At 47.2% G+C, this 19,992-nt stretch overlaps 1 protein-coding gene across 2 annotated transcripts in view; it reads right to left on the minus strand.

The window, feature by feature from the left end:
• Positions 1 to 19,992, minus strand: part of DOK2 (docking protein 2) — a 127,882-nt gene that overhangs the window by 20,415 nt on the left and 87,475 nt on the right. The window contains exon 4 of one of the 2 annotated variants that reach the window (XM_086943663.1): positions 4,295 to 4,473. In XM_086943663.1, the coding sequence (XP_086799789.1) occupies positions 4,295 to 4,473 (179 nt within the window). The remainder of the gene's footprint in view (positions 1 to 4,294; positions 4,474 to 19,992) is intronic. The other variant, XM_086943664.1, reaches the window with a different exon arrangement.

The raw sequence follows: 19,992 nt of genomic DNA on the forward strand, positions 1-19,992 counted from the left end.
GAGGTAGAGATGGGTAAGGAGGGGAGCAGATGTACGTATACAGGGTTAAGGAGAGAAACGGATGTAGAGATGCAGGGCTAAGGAGGGGAGCTGATGAACGCATACAGGGTAAAGGAGAGAAACAGAGGTAGAGATGCAGGCTTAAGGGAGGAAGCAGATGCATGAATGCAGGTTTTAGCAAGAAGGCAGGTGCAGCGATGCATGGTTTTGCAAGGAAGCAGAGGCATGGATTGCAGGGTTATTTAGAACGCAGATGCATGGCAGAGGAAGCATATGTAGAGTTTAGGAGAGAAACAGATGAAGGGATATTTTAGGTACAAGAAGTGGGGATGCAAGATTAAAGAAAGAAGCACATGCAGAGATGTCACGAAGGTGCTCTGCTCTCCAAGGGTATCGGTAAAATACTTGTGCGCATGCGACTACAATCAGTTGGGCCTACTTTTACTCAGTTCACAGGCTGACAGATGGCTGTGTCCTGATGAAACCAACAGAGTGAGACATTGGGTCAAAACATTGACGACACACCTTGGGTTGTTTATTCAATGTTCAAAATAAACGCCTGAAACAATTTGAAGGATTACCTCTGTCACCTACTGTGTACCAAGCCCTGGTTTCTTTGTGCACTCATTGTTGATTTTAAAGTCACCTTTCAATCCTGCACTCTCTGCACTGTTTTGAGCTCCTATTGATCTTTTGTGCTATATGATCACAGCACATGCTTTCTTTCTACAAGGATAGATTTGGATATGTTTGCTTTGTGTTTCTATATGTTTATTAGTTTATAGATGTTGCAGAGATTTCCAACGCCTGTTCTCATCTGTCCTATGGAACCGTGGTTTCATGTTGCCATATTTGTTTGTCAGCAGTCGCCTGGCTCCCCAGTGAGTTTATTGGGCAGAGGTGGAGGGCGACACGCGCCCCTCCTCTATTGGTTGGGTTGCACCTGCTAATTACCAGAGTCTAGGCGCTACTGTTGAATGTCCGAACGGAAACATTGGGCTCTGTAAGCCCCCAAACCCAGTGGCGGGAAAAACAAATTTGGAAAAAGTAACGTCAAACAGAGTAAGGGTACAGCTTTTCCACAAGATGCTAGAACTGATGTCAACAGGGAGCATGAAAGGGCCAGGAAAAGGAATGAAGGGACAGGAACGTGACACAGGGAAGGAGGAGGTGTGGGTAACCGAGTATAGCACAAAAAGTATGGGAAGGGGGTCCAATGAGGAAAATATGGCATCTGTCACATGGTACACAGTCAGGAGAATCATGCTGGTTAAGGAAAGGGCAAGGAATATGGGAGAACACGTGTGTGTGGGGAGCTGGGGGGGTCACTGAAGGCGACCACGGTCCTCTGGTCCTGGGGTCTTCTCCCGAGAAACACAGCTGACATGGAGCAGGGAGAGCCGGGTGCCAAACAAATCACATGTAACAAGCAACGCAATGCTGTGATAACGAAGCACACACAAGAGCCCGGTGAGGCGGTAGGCGCTTTACAAATGGTGTCACATTCCCATGATGGTTTCTGGACTCAACCGAGACCCCCTCATAGGAGAGAGCTCAGAAAGTTGCATATCAGGCCTGCGATGTTCAGCCATCCCTGCCTGATATCCCATCGCTAGCGGGGTAGGGACAGCCCTTTAAGTGGCGGAATTTCCACCCCACATTGCCCCTGGGTCGGGCAGTGTCAGAAGAGCCCTCTGACGGCTTTTTTTGGGACTCTTTGTCGGCCAGTTTTATGGTCATGTGGGCCAGGTTTGCGAATTTCACCGCTATTGAAAAAAAAAATCACTTAAACTCCACGTGCCTAACAAAACAATGAATAAGTCCATCAGTAACTCAACTGGTGCTTATGTAAACCACTATTTTTTTATTTTTATTTTGTAGCGTTTTATATAGCGCAAACTAGACCCGAGAAATTGGGTATCAGAGCGCTTTCCGTGAGCACTAACTAGTACTGCAGCCACAACTCTTCGGATTTAATGTTAGTTATGCCACAAATACAGTGCAGACTTTCGTTCGTGGGGCTGTATCCTGACTTTGCATCACCACAGGGATACCTTCAGGTCTAGATCCCGCTATATAAAACTTCCCAAAAAATAACAAGCAAGTACCAGTTCCAATAAATAACAAAAAAAGAGACAGCAACCACCGCAGCAAGCATGAAAGACCACAATTGACAACAAGCTCAGTATCCGGGCTGCGAGGAGACCTGGGAGGGTGGGGGCTGCCCGTGCATGCGCACCATTCCTAACTTTCATTATGAGGAGCGAGCCCCGGCGCCAAAGCGAAGTGTGGCAGCTGAAGTCCCGGGTCCCAGGAGGGGGCCCGGGTGAAGACCAGCGGATAGCACTGAGGGGCTCCCATGCCTAAGGGGAAGGCCCCGCGTCGTGCTTGCAGAGGAGCTCGAGTGCTCTGCGGGGCTCCCATGCGTGTGCAGATGATGCAGAGATGACACCAGCGCAGCGACAAGAGCCCGGTGAGGTAAGTGGGGGGGGAGGGGTGCCTGCATGTGTGTGCATGGGTGTGTGTGTGCATGCGTGAGTGTGGCTGTGTGTGTGCGCGCGCGCGATTGAGAGAGGCGAGAGGCTGACTTGCTGGGAATGTGGGACAGGAGATGCGCACGCGTAGGGCTGAACGTTTGCGTCCACGAGGTGAAATCGCCGAGGGCTTGCACGTGCCCATCCCCTGTCCAACATTCCCATCAAGTGGATAACATAAGGTCTTTCGCTGGATGCAGCGCTTCGCGCTGCTATCACCAGCTCGACCTAAAAACGGTGTCAAATTCGAATTTCCATGTGCAGTGTATTTTTTTGTTTCACAAAATTTCGACGTGCCCTTGCAAAGGCGTTTATTAGACTAGCAAAATAATCGTAATACATGTTCTATTTTTTATACATTCCTTCAGAAGCCAGAGACCAAACTGTCTCTCTTTAAGTTGTAAGCAACAACGAATTTAGGCGATACAATTCTGCAAAGACTACTATCCCAAATTACCAAATGACTTTTATTTTTCATTCGCACACATCTGCTTATGCTTTAATTTCACCGTCCTGGTGATGACCCAATAAACTATTTCAATTTGAACGGCTTTCAATCATTACACACTGGTGCTACGTCATAAAGAGGACAGGCTGACAGGCCTAGCAGCTACTTGTCTGCTTTGACTGAAAGAGGAAATCACAACTGCAGGCGGGAGAAGGAAGGCAGTTACAGTGGTGGGAGTTGCACAGACGTCAATTCACCAAAATGCCTGGGGTAGCGGAAGTGACATCACAGGCCACTTGACCTTTACATTGACTCACCCAAACATACTGACACATTCACACACTCTTGGGCACATAAACACACTCTAACCTGCAAGCATGCATACAACATACATTTAACAGTATGTTTCACTTACCTTAGATTCCAGATAGGGTCGTATTCCAGCTGATGTACTCCATTTGTTAATACATTAATAGTGAATAATATTATTCACTATTTGTATAATAAAAACATTGACAGAAACCAGACAAGTGGAGCTCCAACCAGCGTTCCAGGCACTGATTTTGTCACCTCTGAGGCCGAGGGTTACAAAAGCAGTGCCCGGGGTAGCAAGAGGAAAGCCAGGGGTCACAGCTGCGACCCTTAGCAATCCCTTAATGATGTCCATGGGGAGGGTTGGTTAAGAATGGCAGGCAAGGTATTGCTGAGATATAATGGATTAATCCTGTACCAACATTTATTTGCGTTTGCAAGAGATCTACCGTCATGATCTGTAGATACACGCTTTGTTTTTTTCTTTTATTTTAATTTACACTGTGTAAGCACTTGAGAACTAAGCATTTTTGTATTTTGTATATGACTATTTAAATGTATAAATACTGCAATGTTAAATTCATGTTGTAGATTATTTGAATGCCCAGCTATATATAGTGAAGAAGAGTTTTTCTGTGTTGGTCATTAACTGGCACATCAAAATATTGCATATTCGAATACATATTGCAAGGAACCACTGTAGTTGGAGTAGATTTACTGCTCCAAGTTCTAAGTGGTTATAGGGTAGTCCACTGGTGTAACGTAACTTGAGTGTGCCCCCCTGCAAGGCAGGTGGAGGGGCCCCCTCCGGATTCAATCAGGAGATCTCCGGCCAGACTACTGTGTTGAGGGAGCCCCTCAGAGCTTGGGGGACCCTCAGAGCTTGGGGGCCCCAGCACCCCGGGGTTGCCGTGGCTTGTGTTACGCCACTGGGGCAGTCTCTTCGTGTTGAAATTGAAACAAAGGATGAAACACACATACAGACTCTGGGGATCATTACCTTGTCACGGCCGAACCTTCGCAGAAACTTGTAGGGCCAGCTGTACAAGGTTTTCCCCGTCTCCCGGTGCCACAGGTCCAAGGCGTCCTTCTGTGCCTTTAGCATGTATGCACCCCTGAGGTGGCACCTCTCAGAGGCCTCCGTGCTCCTTACAGTCACTTCAAACTTTTTCAGGTCTGCTGAAAGAAAAAATAGACCAGACTATCACCAGGACCTTCCAGTTAGTAACAAATGCGTGAATGATTGGGAATACTAGAAATGTCAGGCTTTAGAACTCATATTAGTAAAACAGAGATATAAGGCATGGTGGGGCAGGATCAGAGATTAACCCCTCCCCTGCTGGTGACGGAACCACTCCGTCATCAGCCACGGTTGCGCTGTGCTGTTAACGAAGCGATTCCGTCACGGCCCGCTCGGCACACCTGTGCGGCGCGGATTCCGCGCCTGCGCTGAGCGTTCTATTGAGCGGGCGGGGCCGTGACGGAACCGCTCCGTCATGAGCACAGCGCAACCGTGGCTAGTGACGGAGCGGTTCCGTCACCAGCATGGGCGTGCTGGACGCACCCCCCGCCCCCTTAGCACTGCGGCGGAATAGCCGCCGCAGTGAAGGAGTTAAGGAACGCAGGGGCTACCAGTAATGCTAAATCTGAAAATGCAGCAAAATGCATGGGTAGATGAGTGGTAACACCCACGCTACATCCATGGAACGCCTCCCTGGGGCAGAGTAATGCAACACAGCGATTTGCACTGTGCTGCGTTACTCTACAGTTATCAAGCCACTCCAGGTCACACAAGGTGGCCTTGCCTGGCTTAATAAATCTGGCTTTGTAGCTGTGTCGCTCTTGTGGCCCCTTGCTGGGCACAAAGGCATTGCAACAACGATAAATATGCCTGAACAACAGAAGGAGCAGAAATAGAATGGAAAGACAAAGTTAACAGATTCAGATTGTATTTATGAGGGGAAAGTTTAGGGCACTGAGACAGAGAGGTTGGGTTAGGTGAATGAGATAGTAGGAATGGAGGGGCAGATGTAGGAGATTGAGACATTACATATGGGAGGACAAGATTAGGATATTGAGACACTAGATATAGAGGGGGTTGGTTTAGGAGAATGCGTTCAAAAATATATAGGTGTGGAATTACAAGACTGAGATACCAGAAAAAGAAAAACAGATTTGTTAGGCACAGGCCATACCATACACATTAGGAGGCAGGATAATGAGATTGAGACAGCATAAAGGGAAGGAGTAGAATTAAAGATTGAAATGCCATAGATGATGGGGGAGTATTAGGAAAGTTGGGGAACTATTTATACAGAGGAGGCTGTAAGATGTTGGAACACAAGATCTGTGGAGAGTATTTAGGAGATGATGGCCCTCAATAAGGCTGGAAAGGTGGATCCCGACAGTCACATGGTGCTGCGGCAGCAGAGGAACCAAGTTCGCCAGCCCTTTGGTGAACCTTTTGGCATAGTTACAGTTCTCTGCTGTAAGGTTCGGGATTTTTTACTAGACCTTCTAATGTGTCAAGGAAGGAGCACTTCTGCATCATTGCTCAATGCTGACTGATCCACCATGACAAAGCTGCACAGCAGACTGATTGGCTTTTTTTTTTTTTTTTTTTACATTTTTCCAAACACAAACGGTGCCTATGTTATAAAATAAAATGTAATATCAATGTCACTAACCCCCTAGGAGATTTCTTCCAGCAGATGGGAGCCACTGCCTGTTTTAACTGCCAAGAATACCATGAAGTGCCGGGCAGATCCGGGCAGGAAAAGAAATGTGTTGGGCAACTTTCTAACAGCATGGACTCAATGGTTCTGTGGGAGCTGGCATCATGGTAGGGTACTTCCAATGGTGGCCAGGCTGAAGCTCCGATATCAGAAGGACATCATTTCCCATAGAAGTAAATACGGCGCAGAACTGAAAGGTGGGCTAATGGGGCACGCACCAATTGGTAGCAGATGCCACCGTACCACCCACCTCTGAATGCAGCACTGGGATATTAGTTACGGGAAGGAAAGATTAGGAGACAGAAACTCTAGCTGTGAGTAACGGGGTGTGGTGGTGGTCATAAAACTAAGTGGTGGGACATCATTAACCCTAGTAATAAGTATTCAATGATGTAGAACTATAGACCCAAACATGTCTGAAAATATGCTAGAAACAGCTGGTCCGGTATTAGCATCACCAGTCGACACTAAATGGCATGTTTCTGAGTTACTTACAGTTTTGAGTGCTGACAGTCAGACTTAGTTTGTCTGCTGGTATCCCCACAAACCTCTGGCTGAAGATGGGTGACATACCCTGAAACCGTTCCCAGGATGCTTGTTTCCAGTCCAGGGAGAACCTGGCCTGGCAGTTTGGTCTGGACTGTTCCCATGGGCACAGGGTCAAGACTGATTTGCATATGGCTGGGTCCAAACTGGGGTGGCGTAGTAGGCAAAAGAACAATGGATTTAACCCAGATCTTTTGACTGGGGGAGAATCTTTGCATTGTCAGCATTCCGTCCATCATTTGTTTGCTTTAACACTTTTCGCCCTAAGTGGGATGGGTATGCCCAGACGTGGGTCCCTTGCTCACTGTGCCACTGGATTCAAGCTAGTCTGGCTGAAGAAGGGTGACATACCCTGAAACCGGTCACAGGATGCTTGTTTCCGGTCCAGGGAAGACTGGCCTGGCAGTTCAGCCTGGAATGTTCCCATGGGGCACAGGGTCAAGACTGATTTGCATATGGCTTGGTCCAAATTGGGGTGGTGTAGTGGGCAAAAGAAAGATGGATTTAACCCAGATCTTTTGACTGGGGGAGAATGTTTGCATTGTCAGCATTCCGTCCATCATTTGTTTGCTTTAATCCCCGCAAAACTCCCCTGATATCAAAAGGCTGCCAGAGGTCATAGCTTTTGTGTGGAATTTTGCAGGAGTTGTGGAGTAAGAATGGCAAACCTCTTATTAATTTCCAGATAGGTTTGTACTGGTGCAGTTTGAAAACATTGAAACAAAACTAAAAATTTTTCTGACATGTTTTCTCTTCAAAATTACTACTCTCAGATTTGGACTGAGGGGCAATGCATAGTGATGCTGCATTAGAAGAATAAAGGTCCAGGAAGAGGCTCTTAATAAAGATGCTAATGTCTAAATATTAAGACTACAGCTCATGCAACAACATACTGTGTGCCTGCTGCTCCCAATGTGCATTATAAGGAGTTTTTCATTTCCACACGTTTCTGCTAGGTATTAGGTTAGGCCCGCATACACCGAGTGTCAGGGAAGAGCTGCAAATTGCAACTCAAAAGGGACATAATGTGGTCCCTGTGGTGCACGGTACCTCTGCATTTCAGCTGAACCCCCCTCCTTCAAAGGCTTACAGATATTTTGGATTAGACATGTTACTATGCTTGGAAAAATACCACAAGAGGACAAGCTTGGTGTCTGGGGTCAACCTCGAGGGTATGAGAGCTCCAACTGTAGGAGGCAATCAGGCTCTTGGCCCTGGGCTTACTACCCGGCTCCATGTCGTCAGGCCACCCTAGTCCTTGTCTGGGTTTTAAGTCCACACATTAATGTGCTCTTTGACTTGTAGTCATGAGAGACTACAATTAACCCTGTTGGACTGCCGCATCTGACAAAGATTTGAGGGAAGTCCCCCCTGTTCCAGGTCTGGGATTTAAAAGTACACAAATTAATGGGTTCTTTGAATTCTAGTCATTAGTTACTTCAATTAACCCTGTTGGACTGCCGCATCTGACAAAGATTTGAGGGAAGTCCAATACTAGAAACATGGAGTCCTGTCCACCTGTAACTAGATGTCAATCTTGGGTGCTGGCCGGCTCTATGCAAGTAACACATCTTCCTTGCACTGAGAGGTGCCAGCCAGTCTGACCCCCACGTTAGCCTCCCAGTATGTCGCTGTGAACACATTGTACACCAAAATAGTCTGTCTGTGACTAGTTCTAGTTGTACTTGGTGCCACCCCTTCCCAGCAAGAAAGAATCAAAGCCGGTTCTACAACTCTGAAGTCTTTCGTTACCACAGAGTCTAATGATCAAAATGAAGTCTTGATGCACTGTTTGTCCAGTGGGTTTGGACGTGGGCATGTGCGGTCCTGAACACAGATGCTTCCTTGAGTCAAGGCTTGAGAAGAACCACAGTCTGACTTATCCCTAGTGGACCAGACCACCAACCTCGAGCAGCCATGATCTTAATTGTCGACAAGAGGCACAAGTCACTGAGGGGCACCTCATGCCCTGAACCTGAAAAGGAGTAACCTTTATTGTATTTATTCATTTGGAAGCATCTTCAATAGAAATGCCGCAAATGGCTTATAAAATACAGTATAAAGTAAAGGCAGATTGTGGAAGACATACACCATGGTCAAGAAGGAAGAAGACTTATCATGTGGTCCTGTGCATAGCAAACATACAATGACACTTAGGAAGAGCCCAAAGGGATTCAGGTTATTTTGTAGTCCAAGTGAGGTAGGGCTCAGACTGTTGGGGTTTGCCCTGAAGGAGATGACACTTAAGGGTGACTGTCAACAAGAACAATGGGGATGAAGCACAAAGTTCTAGCATCATTACAAAGTGATGACAGATGGAACATGATGACGTGTACAATGTGATCGACTGCACTAGGTTGGTGTATATGGTCCATCGATGAACTTGTGGAGCAGGATAGGGAACTTGCATATGGCTCTGCAGTGGACACAGGTCCGGCTTGTCTGGCATTTACATGTAGAAATCAGGACAGAATAGTTACCCTATGCTGCTGTTCCTCAAGAGCTACTGTGCCACTCCATTGCCCCCAGCGTAAGGGATGAACCTCAGACACACAGATCAACCCACAATCCCACGGTCACATGCAGTTGAATAGGAGACAGCCTTGCTGCGGCCTAGTATTTAGATGATTTGGGGTCTTCCTTTCACAGCCAACACATGTTAAATTGGTGAAATTGGCTATGCATGCTATCATGTTTATCGAAGCTCGAAATATATGCTATTGGCTACGTGGACCCTTGGAATACCATTGTCTTTGTATGTGTAAAAAGGTAATACCTTAGAAAGCATCTTATTAAAACATTGGAATTTTGGGATTTCCATTGAAAACAATGGAGTACTCCAGGCTTCTAATGGTTGGTAAATGCCCAGTGCTCCCGCATTCTAATGTTGCCGTTCACCGCTATTGCTGCAAACAAATGCCTCACGGAGCCTGAGGAGATTTCACTCACCTCGGGCTATGTGAGGCCTTTGTTTTATTTGTTGGAATATTCTGCCCTCTAGTTGCAGAATGTCCTAATAGCCTCATAGCTCTCCTTAGCTGGGCTACACCGGCAGTAAAGTCCCGCTCACTTGTTAAAGGCCCTCGCCTCCGGCTCTGGCCTCTAACGCTGAAGCGGGCCTTTAATGGCCGGATTAGCCCACTACAGCGAGCATAAGTCTAGATTAGACATGTGAAGTGGGTAGCATTGCCCACTCATAATGTGGAAAAGACCACTACCTAAAGGACTTCTGAAATGATATGATTTTGCCATGGAAGCATTTTACTCAGAAATATGGATTTGCTGCATTGAGCACATCCAAAATCTTCTTACATCATTTTCAGATTTCAACAGAAAACATTTATACTGTGAACAGAGCAAAATATATGAACTATACTACAAGTGGAGTGCAGCACTGCACTAAAACTTTAAAGGTAAATGATCACTTTTCAGCTGATGACTGTCATATGCTGTTATTTAAAGAGATGACAATTTGGATCAAGTCCTGTTAATCATTCCCATTGATGAAACAAGATTAGAATATATCTACAATAAGAAATAATAGACTTGCATAAGGATAATTGAAGCATGGCGGAAAGACTGATATGTTCGTTGTCATGTAATTCTTTTGTTTCATTAGTCATTTAAATCCACGTTTCTGTCTCTGACAATGGGATGAAAGCCACACATGTTTCACAGACACTGTTCTTAAAGAAGCAGTTTATCTTAATGTTGACAGACAGAATGTATATCAATTTCAAGCATGTTCTATATCTTTGCATGTGTGATGTTTCGAACCTTAAAGTGCCTCCTTGTGAGAAGCATACATAATAAATACGTGCATTAGTGGTCTGCAGTGCTGTTTCTTAATGGAAAGAGTTGTTTCCACATGCCACATGTTATTACCACAATGTAAAATAAAACTGATAAAAACATTTTAAAATATAACTGGTATTTGCAGGATAGAAGTTGATCCCCTTTTAGGTTACTCATGATGATTCATTTTCAGCTAGTCACCATATTGTATATATTTTACACAAACAGTTATACTCCTGGAATCAAAAAGAACAATGCTAATAAAACTGTATTCTTGTGCTTTCCTGAATAAGAACATCAATAATTGTTACAGAATAAACTTCTGACTAAGAATATGTGCAGTTTTAGTATAATACTGTATAATGCGATCCCCCATTGCTACATAATTCCAGTGATCTGGACAGTGGTTAAATACGCAGAAAGTAGCATTATCTATAACTAAGCTGTGTGTTACAAAACTAAGCTTCATCCTAGAATTCCCAGCCCTGGCCACCAGGTGCCACCATTAGAGGAATGCTACTATAAAGCAAAATGATGCCTAGGACTCTGCTAGCGTAATGTTATTTCTTGGATGAGATCATTTAATTATCGCATCCTATACCCAATTTATTGTATTTGGATAAATCAAATTTTATATTTCATTTCCTCATGTAACCCAACCCTATATAGAGAACAGCAAATTATTTTTTTATGTGTTTGATTTCAATTTAATTGAATCAAATTTCTTATTCATTTGGTCTATTTTTGACACATTTAGACAAACAAATATATACATATACACACATCACTTTTTACATATATACATATACAATACATATAAACAATAATAAATTGGTGTTGCGGTATATTCTGATAGCCCAATTTTTTACATAGGATGATAGCTCCTAGTATATAGCCTCAGCATTCCTTAGATAGTAAGCACCTCCAGCACTATTTACAAAGAGTGTACCAGATCATATTAATTTTTAGATCCGTTCAATGTCCTTTTTACTCTTTGTGAAACCAATTGTTTCATTTATAATTTTCAGTATTTTGGCTGGGGTCTTCTCTCAAACAAAGGTGTCGACGCGTTTCAGCCCACTAATTATTGGCCTCATCAGGACTTGGGCTAGTGTAATAATCCGTCTACAAAATCATACAAAAAATAACCAATTACTGAATGTATTCATTATTATGTGAATTCAGAGTCAGGGTTCTATATACACTATATACAACAATATACATCTTTTAACTATTTTTCAAAACCTTGGAGTGGTCAGGCTCTATAGGTATATCACCCCTCATTCACTTTATGGCAAAACCATATGCGATAGGGGAAACAAATTCCTATCTTTTAACTTTCACCTCTAACTGCACAGCGTGCTTAAAAACCCGAGAAAACACAGAGAGAGCACACTGTGTATTATATGGGCGTGCACCAATCGAATCAACCTTATTCCCCATAGTGCTCCATTTATCAAACACAAAATCTCTGTGCATTCTTTAGTACTTACATCTAATCGGGATCCTCTGGTTTCCCTATAGAAATTCATGTATATAGTGGCCCTTTAAAACAGAGTATGGCGTCCCAGCGTCTCGGAAGTCCTACAGGGGTAATGAGGTAGCGTGTGAAATCACTCGACTCCAACTATCAAAATTAGCGTGCTATTCCTCGTAGAATAGTAAACTCTATCGCCTCTACGTACTTATTTTCTGAGGGTCTTCTGCTGTCTCGACTCGCTACGTACAGCGCGGGGCGGCTATCCCTGTCTCTCTTTCTTTTCCGACGCCATTCTGACCGACCGGAGCCTGATATTGCCGGTCACGTGATACAGCCAGCGTGTTAGTCCCAAACAGTGAAAATGGACTAACAGACCCGTTCTGTTCATAGAAATAAAAGAAATCGACAGGGATATATCTACATGTGTGTACTCTGCCAACCTAATTAATCTATAGTGTTTTGTGTTGGAAAAAATCCAAAATAAACCGGCGGCGGTATTCTATACACAAGGGGGACAAAATTGCTAAAGATACCTATATATTACAAAAATACAAAACGTAAATAATAACTCTGGGTAAAACCCACTGTAAAGGGTCGAGGTGATATCGCCCACAGTCTGCCACTCCGCACAATCTTTCATGATGTATTCCTATATATACACATCAATTATATACAATTTTATACATTTTTAACAATTATTTATGTACTCGAGCTACTTTCACCACATACTCTATAATTTAATTATCTCATTATTATATAGAGTCCAACCTATATTCAGTGTGCCAACCTGCAACTTTAGATATTAACAAAGTCATGTATCTCCGGTTCAGATATTCAAGTGAGTGATCAAATTTCTACTATGTCCTTATATCAAATTAATGCCCAGATTTCGTCTCTGTCATTCAGCCCGGTACTAGCCGTCTTGTACCATTAGAGGAATGCTCATCTCTTCCTCTCAGGGACTGTCTGGTACTTCATTAAGAACAGTAGGACACACCAGCAGGGGTCAATGTAAGAGCAATATATAATTATCCCACTTCAGATGCTGTGTTACCGACCTAGGCCGGCATATTTCACTGTAAGAAAGCTACTTGTCTCCACCTTGCCCGGGAATATGTTACTTCAGCAGGAAGAACAAAGTTACTTACCTGTAACTGAAGCTCTCCAGTTTTGGAATATTTCAGTAGATCATACAAGCAGGCCAGCTGGTACACAGAACTGGAGAGTCAGCCGTAACACCACCAACAGAACTACCTACAAGGCTGCACTCAGATGCTATCACCAGCAAATAAGAGACACCAAGAAAAAAGCACTAGTAGACCACATCAAAGGAAGCTCCAACAGCTGCAAGAGCTTCTCAATCTTTAAGGATTTCACCCTCAGCCACTGACACCAACATCGCTGCCTCCAAGCAACTCTGTGACGCCCTATCCAACTTCTTCTACAGCAAAATTGCAAACCTCTGCATCAACTTATCACACCAACCCAACCCCAGAAATGTTGTTGCTAACAAATCCACCACCAACCAAGATGGCAACCTGACTGAATGGACAATCCTCTTCAGAAACGACACGGAAGCAATCATGCAGATCATCCACTCGGGAGCATCAATGGAGCCATGCCCCCACCTCATCTACAACCTGGGAGCATCACCAATCAGCACAACCCTACCCCACATCATCAACACCTTCATCACGTCCGCCACTTTCCTGGATGAATGAAAACTTGCAGAAATCAACACGCTCCTCAAAAATCCCGCAGCAGACTAAAATCAACTGAGCAACATCTGACCCATCTTCCTGCTTCCATATACAGCCAAGTGATTAAGAAGGCCATCAACACACATCTCACAACCCACCCTGAACTTCACCATCTTGTAAACATCACTCAGTCAGGATTCAGAAAGAACCACAGCACTGAAACAGCACTCATTGCGGCCACCAATGACATACAAATCATCCTGGAATGAGGAAAAACAGCGGCCCTCATTCTGATTGACCTCTCTGTGGCCTTCAACACTGTCTGCCATAACACCCTCATCAAAAGACTCCATGAAATTGGAATACAAGGATCCACTCTCAAATGGATCTGTTCCTTCCTCGCAGGAAGATCCCAAAGGTCAGGCTGCTGCCCTTCACATCAGAAACCAAGAAATTGATATGCAGAGTTCCACAGGGATAGTTCCTCAGCCCTACCCTTTTCAACATATACACGACACCGCTCGCCAACATCATGCAATCACAAGACATCACTGTCATCTCTTACACTAATAGCACCCAACTCACACTCTCCCTGATGGCCAAAACAACCACTGCCAGAACCAACTTCACCAACTGCAAGACCATGGTAGCAGACTGGATGCAACTCCACTCCGACAAGACGGAATTACTGGTCTCAATCAATCAATCAATCATTGCATTTATATAGCGCACTACTTACCCAGAGGGTCTCAAGGCGCTGGGGGGGGGGGGGGATCTGCTACTGCTCGAACAACCAGGTCTTGAGTTGCTTCCTGAAGGCGAGGTGGTCCTGGGTCAGGCGGAGGTGGGTGGGGAGGGAGTTCCATGTCTTGGCGGCGAGGTAGGAGAAGGACCGTCCCCCTGTGTTGGCTCTACGGATGCGGGGGACGGCGGCGAGGGCGTGGCTGGTCGATCGAAGCTGGCGTTTGGGAGCGTAGAAGTTGAGGCGGCTGTTGAGGTATCCTGGGCCTTGGCTGTGTAGGGCTTTGTGTGCGTGGGTGAGGAGACGGAAGGTGATTCTCTTGTTGACCGGGAGCCAATGCAGATCTCTCAGGTGTCCGGAGATGTGGCAGCGACGGGGGATGTCCAGGATGAGTCGTGCTGAGGCGTTCTGGATCTGCTGGAGTCTCTTCTGGAGTTTGGCGGTGGTTCCGGCGTAGAGGGTGTTGCCGTAGTCCAGACGGCTGGTGACGAGGGCCTGGGTGACCGTCTTCCTGGTCTCGGTGGGGATCCACCGGAAGATCTTACGTAGCATGCGCAGGATGTTGAAGCACGACGAGGAGACGGCGTCGACTTGTCTGGTCATGGAGAGGGAGGAGTCCAGGATGAAGCCCAGGTTGCGTGCGTGGTCTGTTGGTTTGGGTGCGCTGCCTAGGGCGGGGGGCCACCAGGAGTCGTCCCAAGCGGCGGGTGAGGATCCCAGGATGAGGACTTCCGTCTTATCTGAGTTCAGTTTCAGGCGGCTGTTCTTCATCCAATCGGCTACCTCTTTCATCCCTTCGTGAAGGTTGGCTCTGGCGGGGTCGTTGGTAAGGGAGAGGATCAGCTGGGTGTCGTCGGCCTAGGAGATGATGTTGAGGTGGTGCTGGTGTGCGATGTCTGCGAGGGGGCTCATGTAGATGTTGAAGAGGGTTGGACTGAGCGAGGAGCCTTGAGGGACGCCGCAGATGACTTCGGTGGCTTCAGATCTGAACGGAGGGAGGCGGACTCTCTGTGTCCTTCCGGCGAGGAAGGAGATGATCCACTCCAGTGCCTTCTCCTGGACTCCGACGTTGCTGAGGCGTTGTACTAGGGTACGATGGCAGACAGTGTTGAAGGCCGCGGAGAGGTCGAGGAGGATGAGGGCCGCTGTTTCTCCGTTGTCGAGCAGCGCTCGGATGTCATCGGTGACTGCGATCAGGGCGGTCTCGGTGCTGTGGTTGGCCCGGAAGCCAGACTGCGAGGGGTCGAGGGATCCGTTTGTCTCGAGGAAGGCGGCCAGCTGCTTGTTGACGGTCTTCTCGATGACTTTAGCAGGAAACGGGAGCAGCGAGATGGGGCGGTAGTTTTTGAGGTCGGTGGGGTCAGCCGATGGCTTCTTGAGTAGAGCGCTGAGTTCGGCGTGCTTCCAGCTCTCCGGGAAGGTGGCGGTGTCGAAGGAGGTGTTGATGATGTCCCGCAGGTGGGGTGCGATGACAGCGTCGGCCTTGTTGAAGACGTGGTGAGGGCAGGGGTCGGTCGGAGATCCGGAGTGGATGGAGTTCATCGTGCGGACGGTGTCTTCGGTGCTGATCGGAGTCCAGGCGCGGAGGGTGGTGGTGGGGGGCGGTGGTTCGGTCGTGGTGTTCGTCGGTTGAGTGCTGAAGCTGTTGTGTATGTCCGCGATCTTGTTGTGGAAGTAGGAGGCGAGGGAGTTGCAGAGGTCTTGCGAAGGGGTGATGTCGTTGTTTCCGGCGTTGGGGTTGGAGAGCTCTTTGACGATGTTGAAGAGTTCTTTGCTGTTGTGTGCGTTGTTGTCCAGTCGTTCCTTGAATGCAGTTTTCTTGGTGGCGCGGATGAGTTGGTGGTGTTTTCGGGTGGCGAGCTTGAGGGAAGTCATGTTGTCCGGTGTTGGGTCTCTGCGCCAGGTTCTCTCGAGGGCTCGGCAGTTCTTCTTGGAGCTCTTGAGTTCGTCGGTGAACCATGGGGCTTTCTTGCTGCCGGGTCTGCTGGGCTGGGTCTCAGGGGGGCGAGCTCGTCTGCGCAGTCGCTGATCCACTTCGTGAGGTTGGTGGCCGCTTGGCTGGGGTTCGTTGTGCTGGTGGGAGGGTTCATGCTCAGGGAGGACGCGAGCTGGTCGGCTGTGATCTTGTTCCAGTTCCTGCGTGCAGCCTGTTGCTGGTGGTGGTGGATCGTGGTTCTTGCGAAGCTGAAGTGGACGCAGCTGTGGTCCGTCCAGTGGAGTCCGGTGGCGTGTGCTGAAGGCGATGTCCTTGCTGGATGAGAAGACGGGGTCGAGTGTGTGTCCGGCGTAGTGGGTGGGCGTGGTCACCAGTTGCTTGAGTCCCAGGTTGGCTAGGTTGTCCAGCAGGGTGGTGGTGTTGCGGTCGTTGTTGTTCTCCAGGTGGAAGTTGAGGTCCCCTAGGAGGATGTAGTCAGCGGAGCAGAGGGCGTGTGGGCTGATGAAGTCGGCGATGTCTTCGCTGAATTGTGTGCGTTGTCCAGGGGGTCTGTAGATGAGGGTGCCTCTGAGGGTGGTCTTGGGGTTGATGTGGACTTGGAAGTGCAGGTGCTCGGCGGTTGCGAGGGTGTCATCGGTGTTGGTCGTGATGCGGATGGTGTTCCTGTGGACAATGGCGATGCCTCCTCCGGTGTGGTTGATGCGGTCCCTTCGGATGATCTTGTAGCCGTCTGGGATGGCGATGGCGATGTCAGGCGCTGAGGAGGCGTTCATCCAGGTTTCCGTGAAGAAGGCGACGTCTGGGGCTGTGGTGTCGAGCAGGTTCCAGACCTCGATGGCGTGCCTGTGAATGGAGCGGGTGTTGAGCAGGATGCATTTCAGGTGGCTGCTGCTGTTGCTCATCTTGGTTGGTGTAGTTGTAGTGCAGGTCCGGATGCAGGTGAACTTGCAGGAGTTGCAGCAGAAGGGTCCGTGGGTGCGTCTCGGGGTGGCTCGGTAGCAGCCCGGGACTCGGCCGGCGTTGAGTGCGTTGAGGGTGGCGGCGTCGTACGTTCGGCGGGTGGGCTGGGGTCCAGGGGTCCAGGGGTCCTGGCGGTGGGCGCGGTCTAGGCACGGACGGGCGCAGACGGGCTTACCTTTGGCGCACCTTCGGCGCTCAGTCGGTGCTCCCGCTGCGCGCGTCCGCTGCGCGGTCGCTCTGGGGACGTCATAAGAGGGAGCTGGGAGGGAGGGTCTGCGGGGGGGGGCGGGAGCGGGAGCCAATCGGCTGGTGGGGGGGCAGGGCCTCGGGCTGGGGCGGCGGGAAAATCTGGCGCGGTCCTCGGGTGGCTGGGGTGGCGGGAGGCAGGGGGCTCGGCGGCCCTCGGTGGCTGGGGTGGCGGGAGGCCCAGGAGCGTGTGGGTGACCAGGCCGGGAGGCGCAGTGGTCCTTAAGCTGTAATGTTGAGAGTCTTCGGCAACAGACCTCCATGAGACCCCATCTGTTGGCCGTCAGTTTAGGCCCAACACCCACAGACACCGAAAGAAATCTAGGGGTCATCTTAGACAACAATCTCAACATTACAGCTTAAGTCAACGCAGTACGCATCTCCTGCTTCCAAATTCTATGCATGCTGCAAAATCTCTTAAAAATGGTTGCCTCAGAACACCAGATGGACCATCACGCAAGCACTCATCACCAGCTTGCTGAACTACGGCAACACTCTCTATGCCAGAATCAGCAAACAACTTCTACACAGACTACAGACCATCTAGAACACTTTTCTAAATCTCATACTCGACCTCTCACGCCACACCAACATCACACCACACCTCAGGAAGTTCACTGGCTCCCCATTCACAAGCAAAGCCAATTCAAACTTCTCACGAACACATACAAAGCACAGGACCAGAATACCTGAACACCGCATACAAGTCAAGTCAAGTCAAAACCACTTTATTCGATTAGTTAAAATCATAAAAGTATGCTATACAATAATACAAACAATTAAAAGCATGTTAAGAGAATTAAAATTATACAATTACATTCAAAATACATTTCCATAAAAAGCCCAAATTAGTGAACCTATTACGATTATTCTTCAAGGCCATTTTTCCCAGGTACGAGAGCTCATCTAAAAGAAATTAGCTTACAGCATTAAACATCCAGTCTAGACCTCCTTATTCTAACAGATGCTGCCAAAAAGCTGGCCACACAGTTCATAGTTTCAGGCATTTCCATCATTTGGAGAAATAATAGGGCAGGTTTATATTGTTAAGTTCATCTTTTTCAGTAATGGTGTAATAAAACGTTTCAGAGGCATAGAAAACAAACTGCAGAAAAGCAAAACATGTACAGTATCTTGGGGAGAAAGATCATCACATTTACAAGGGGGAATGTCCTCCGGCCTACCCCAGCCTTTCACATCCCATAATACCATAAACATTTGATTGAATCGAAATTTCGTCAATAACCATCTGTGAAAGAAATTTGTCACGACCGACAAATAGGGAGCCAACATTAACGACGTGGTAACCAGTACGTGGGCCCTTACTGAAGGTTTACCTAGCTCAACCACTTCTCGCTCGGCTTCACAAAGCCTGATAAAGTTAATCTTGACCCACACTAAATCAGCTTTACACAGAGAATCTGGTCTGGAAAAAATCTCTGGGCGCCCAAGCTTCTCAGCCAGGCTCTTGATATAGGACAACCACTGAATTTCCCTCACATGATCTAGGTTAAGACAATCAATTATAATTTTACGGTTTAGGGAAAGTTTCGGATTCAGCCAAATCTTGATCCAAAGCAGGATAGGTGCTAATTTAATTATATCTATGATGTATCCCAGACCCAGCTCAAGATGGATAGAATAAGTGGCTGTAGACGATGGAAGGCCAAGAAGAGACCGCAAAAACTTGTTTTCCTCAATTTGAATGCGGTCAGAATTAATGGTCCCCCAGATTGCTGCCCCATACCTTGCAATTGAGACTGTCTTGGCTTTATAGATTGCCAGGATTGCCTCGGTTGGTTTCCCCCCTAGTCTTTTGGCAAACCCCAATACTGCAGCGGAAGAGCTTCTCACGGCATTCGATTTTGTAGTAAGCTGTGGGGTCCAACTACTCCTGTCATCGAATAATACTCCCAAATAGGTAAATACCTTTACTCTGCTGATAACCTCGGTGCCACAATGGAAAGTTTTAACATTTTTTTTTTAACTTCCCTTAGACATTATGTGGGATTTCCCACTATTAATCACCAAATCAAGACTATTCATAAAATTACCGAAGGAGTCAAGCAGCCTCTGCAGTCCGATTGGGGTCCTTGCCAATAAAACCGCATCGTCGGCATAGAGGAGCACCGGGATTGGCGTTCCCCACATGCCCGGAGTATCCTGCGTAGCTGCTGTCAGGTCAGTCTCCAACGAGTTCACGTACAACGTGAACAACATTGGGGCTAGGATGCAGCCTTGGCGCACCCCCCTACTGGACTTAAAATTTGCTGTATATTTCCCCTCATTTGTCATCCTAATTGAGGCGTTAAATCCTTATGCAACTCTGCCAAAAAGTACACCAGGGAACAATCAAGGCCCATCTTAAGCAGCATGGTCCACAGCCTTGATCTATTAACTAGATCAAAAGCTGTGGACAGGTCCATAAAACCCAAGAAAATAGAGCCCCTTTTCGCCCTCGTGTATTTGGCTATAATAAGGTTAAGATTGAGACATTGGTCCTCCGTGCTCCTCCCAGCTCTAAAACCATATTGAAAGTCTGTCAAAATGTTATTCTC

The sequence above is a fragment of the Lissotriton vulgaris genome, chromosome 11 (genome assembly GCF_964263255.1).
Source record: "Lissotriton vulgaris chromosome 11, aLisVul1.2, whole genome shotgun sequence".
In the NCBI taxonomy this organism is placed as follows: Eukaryota; Metazoa; Chordata; class Amphibia; order Caudata; family Salamandridae; genus Lissotriton; species Lissotriton vulgaris.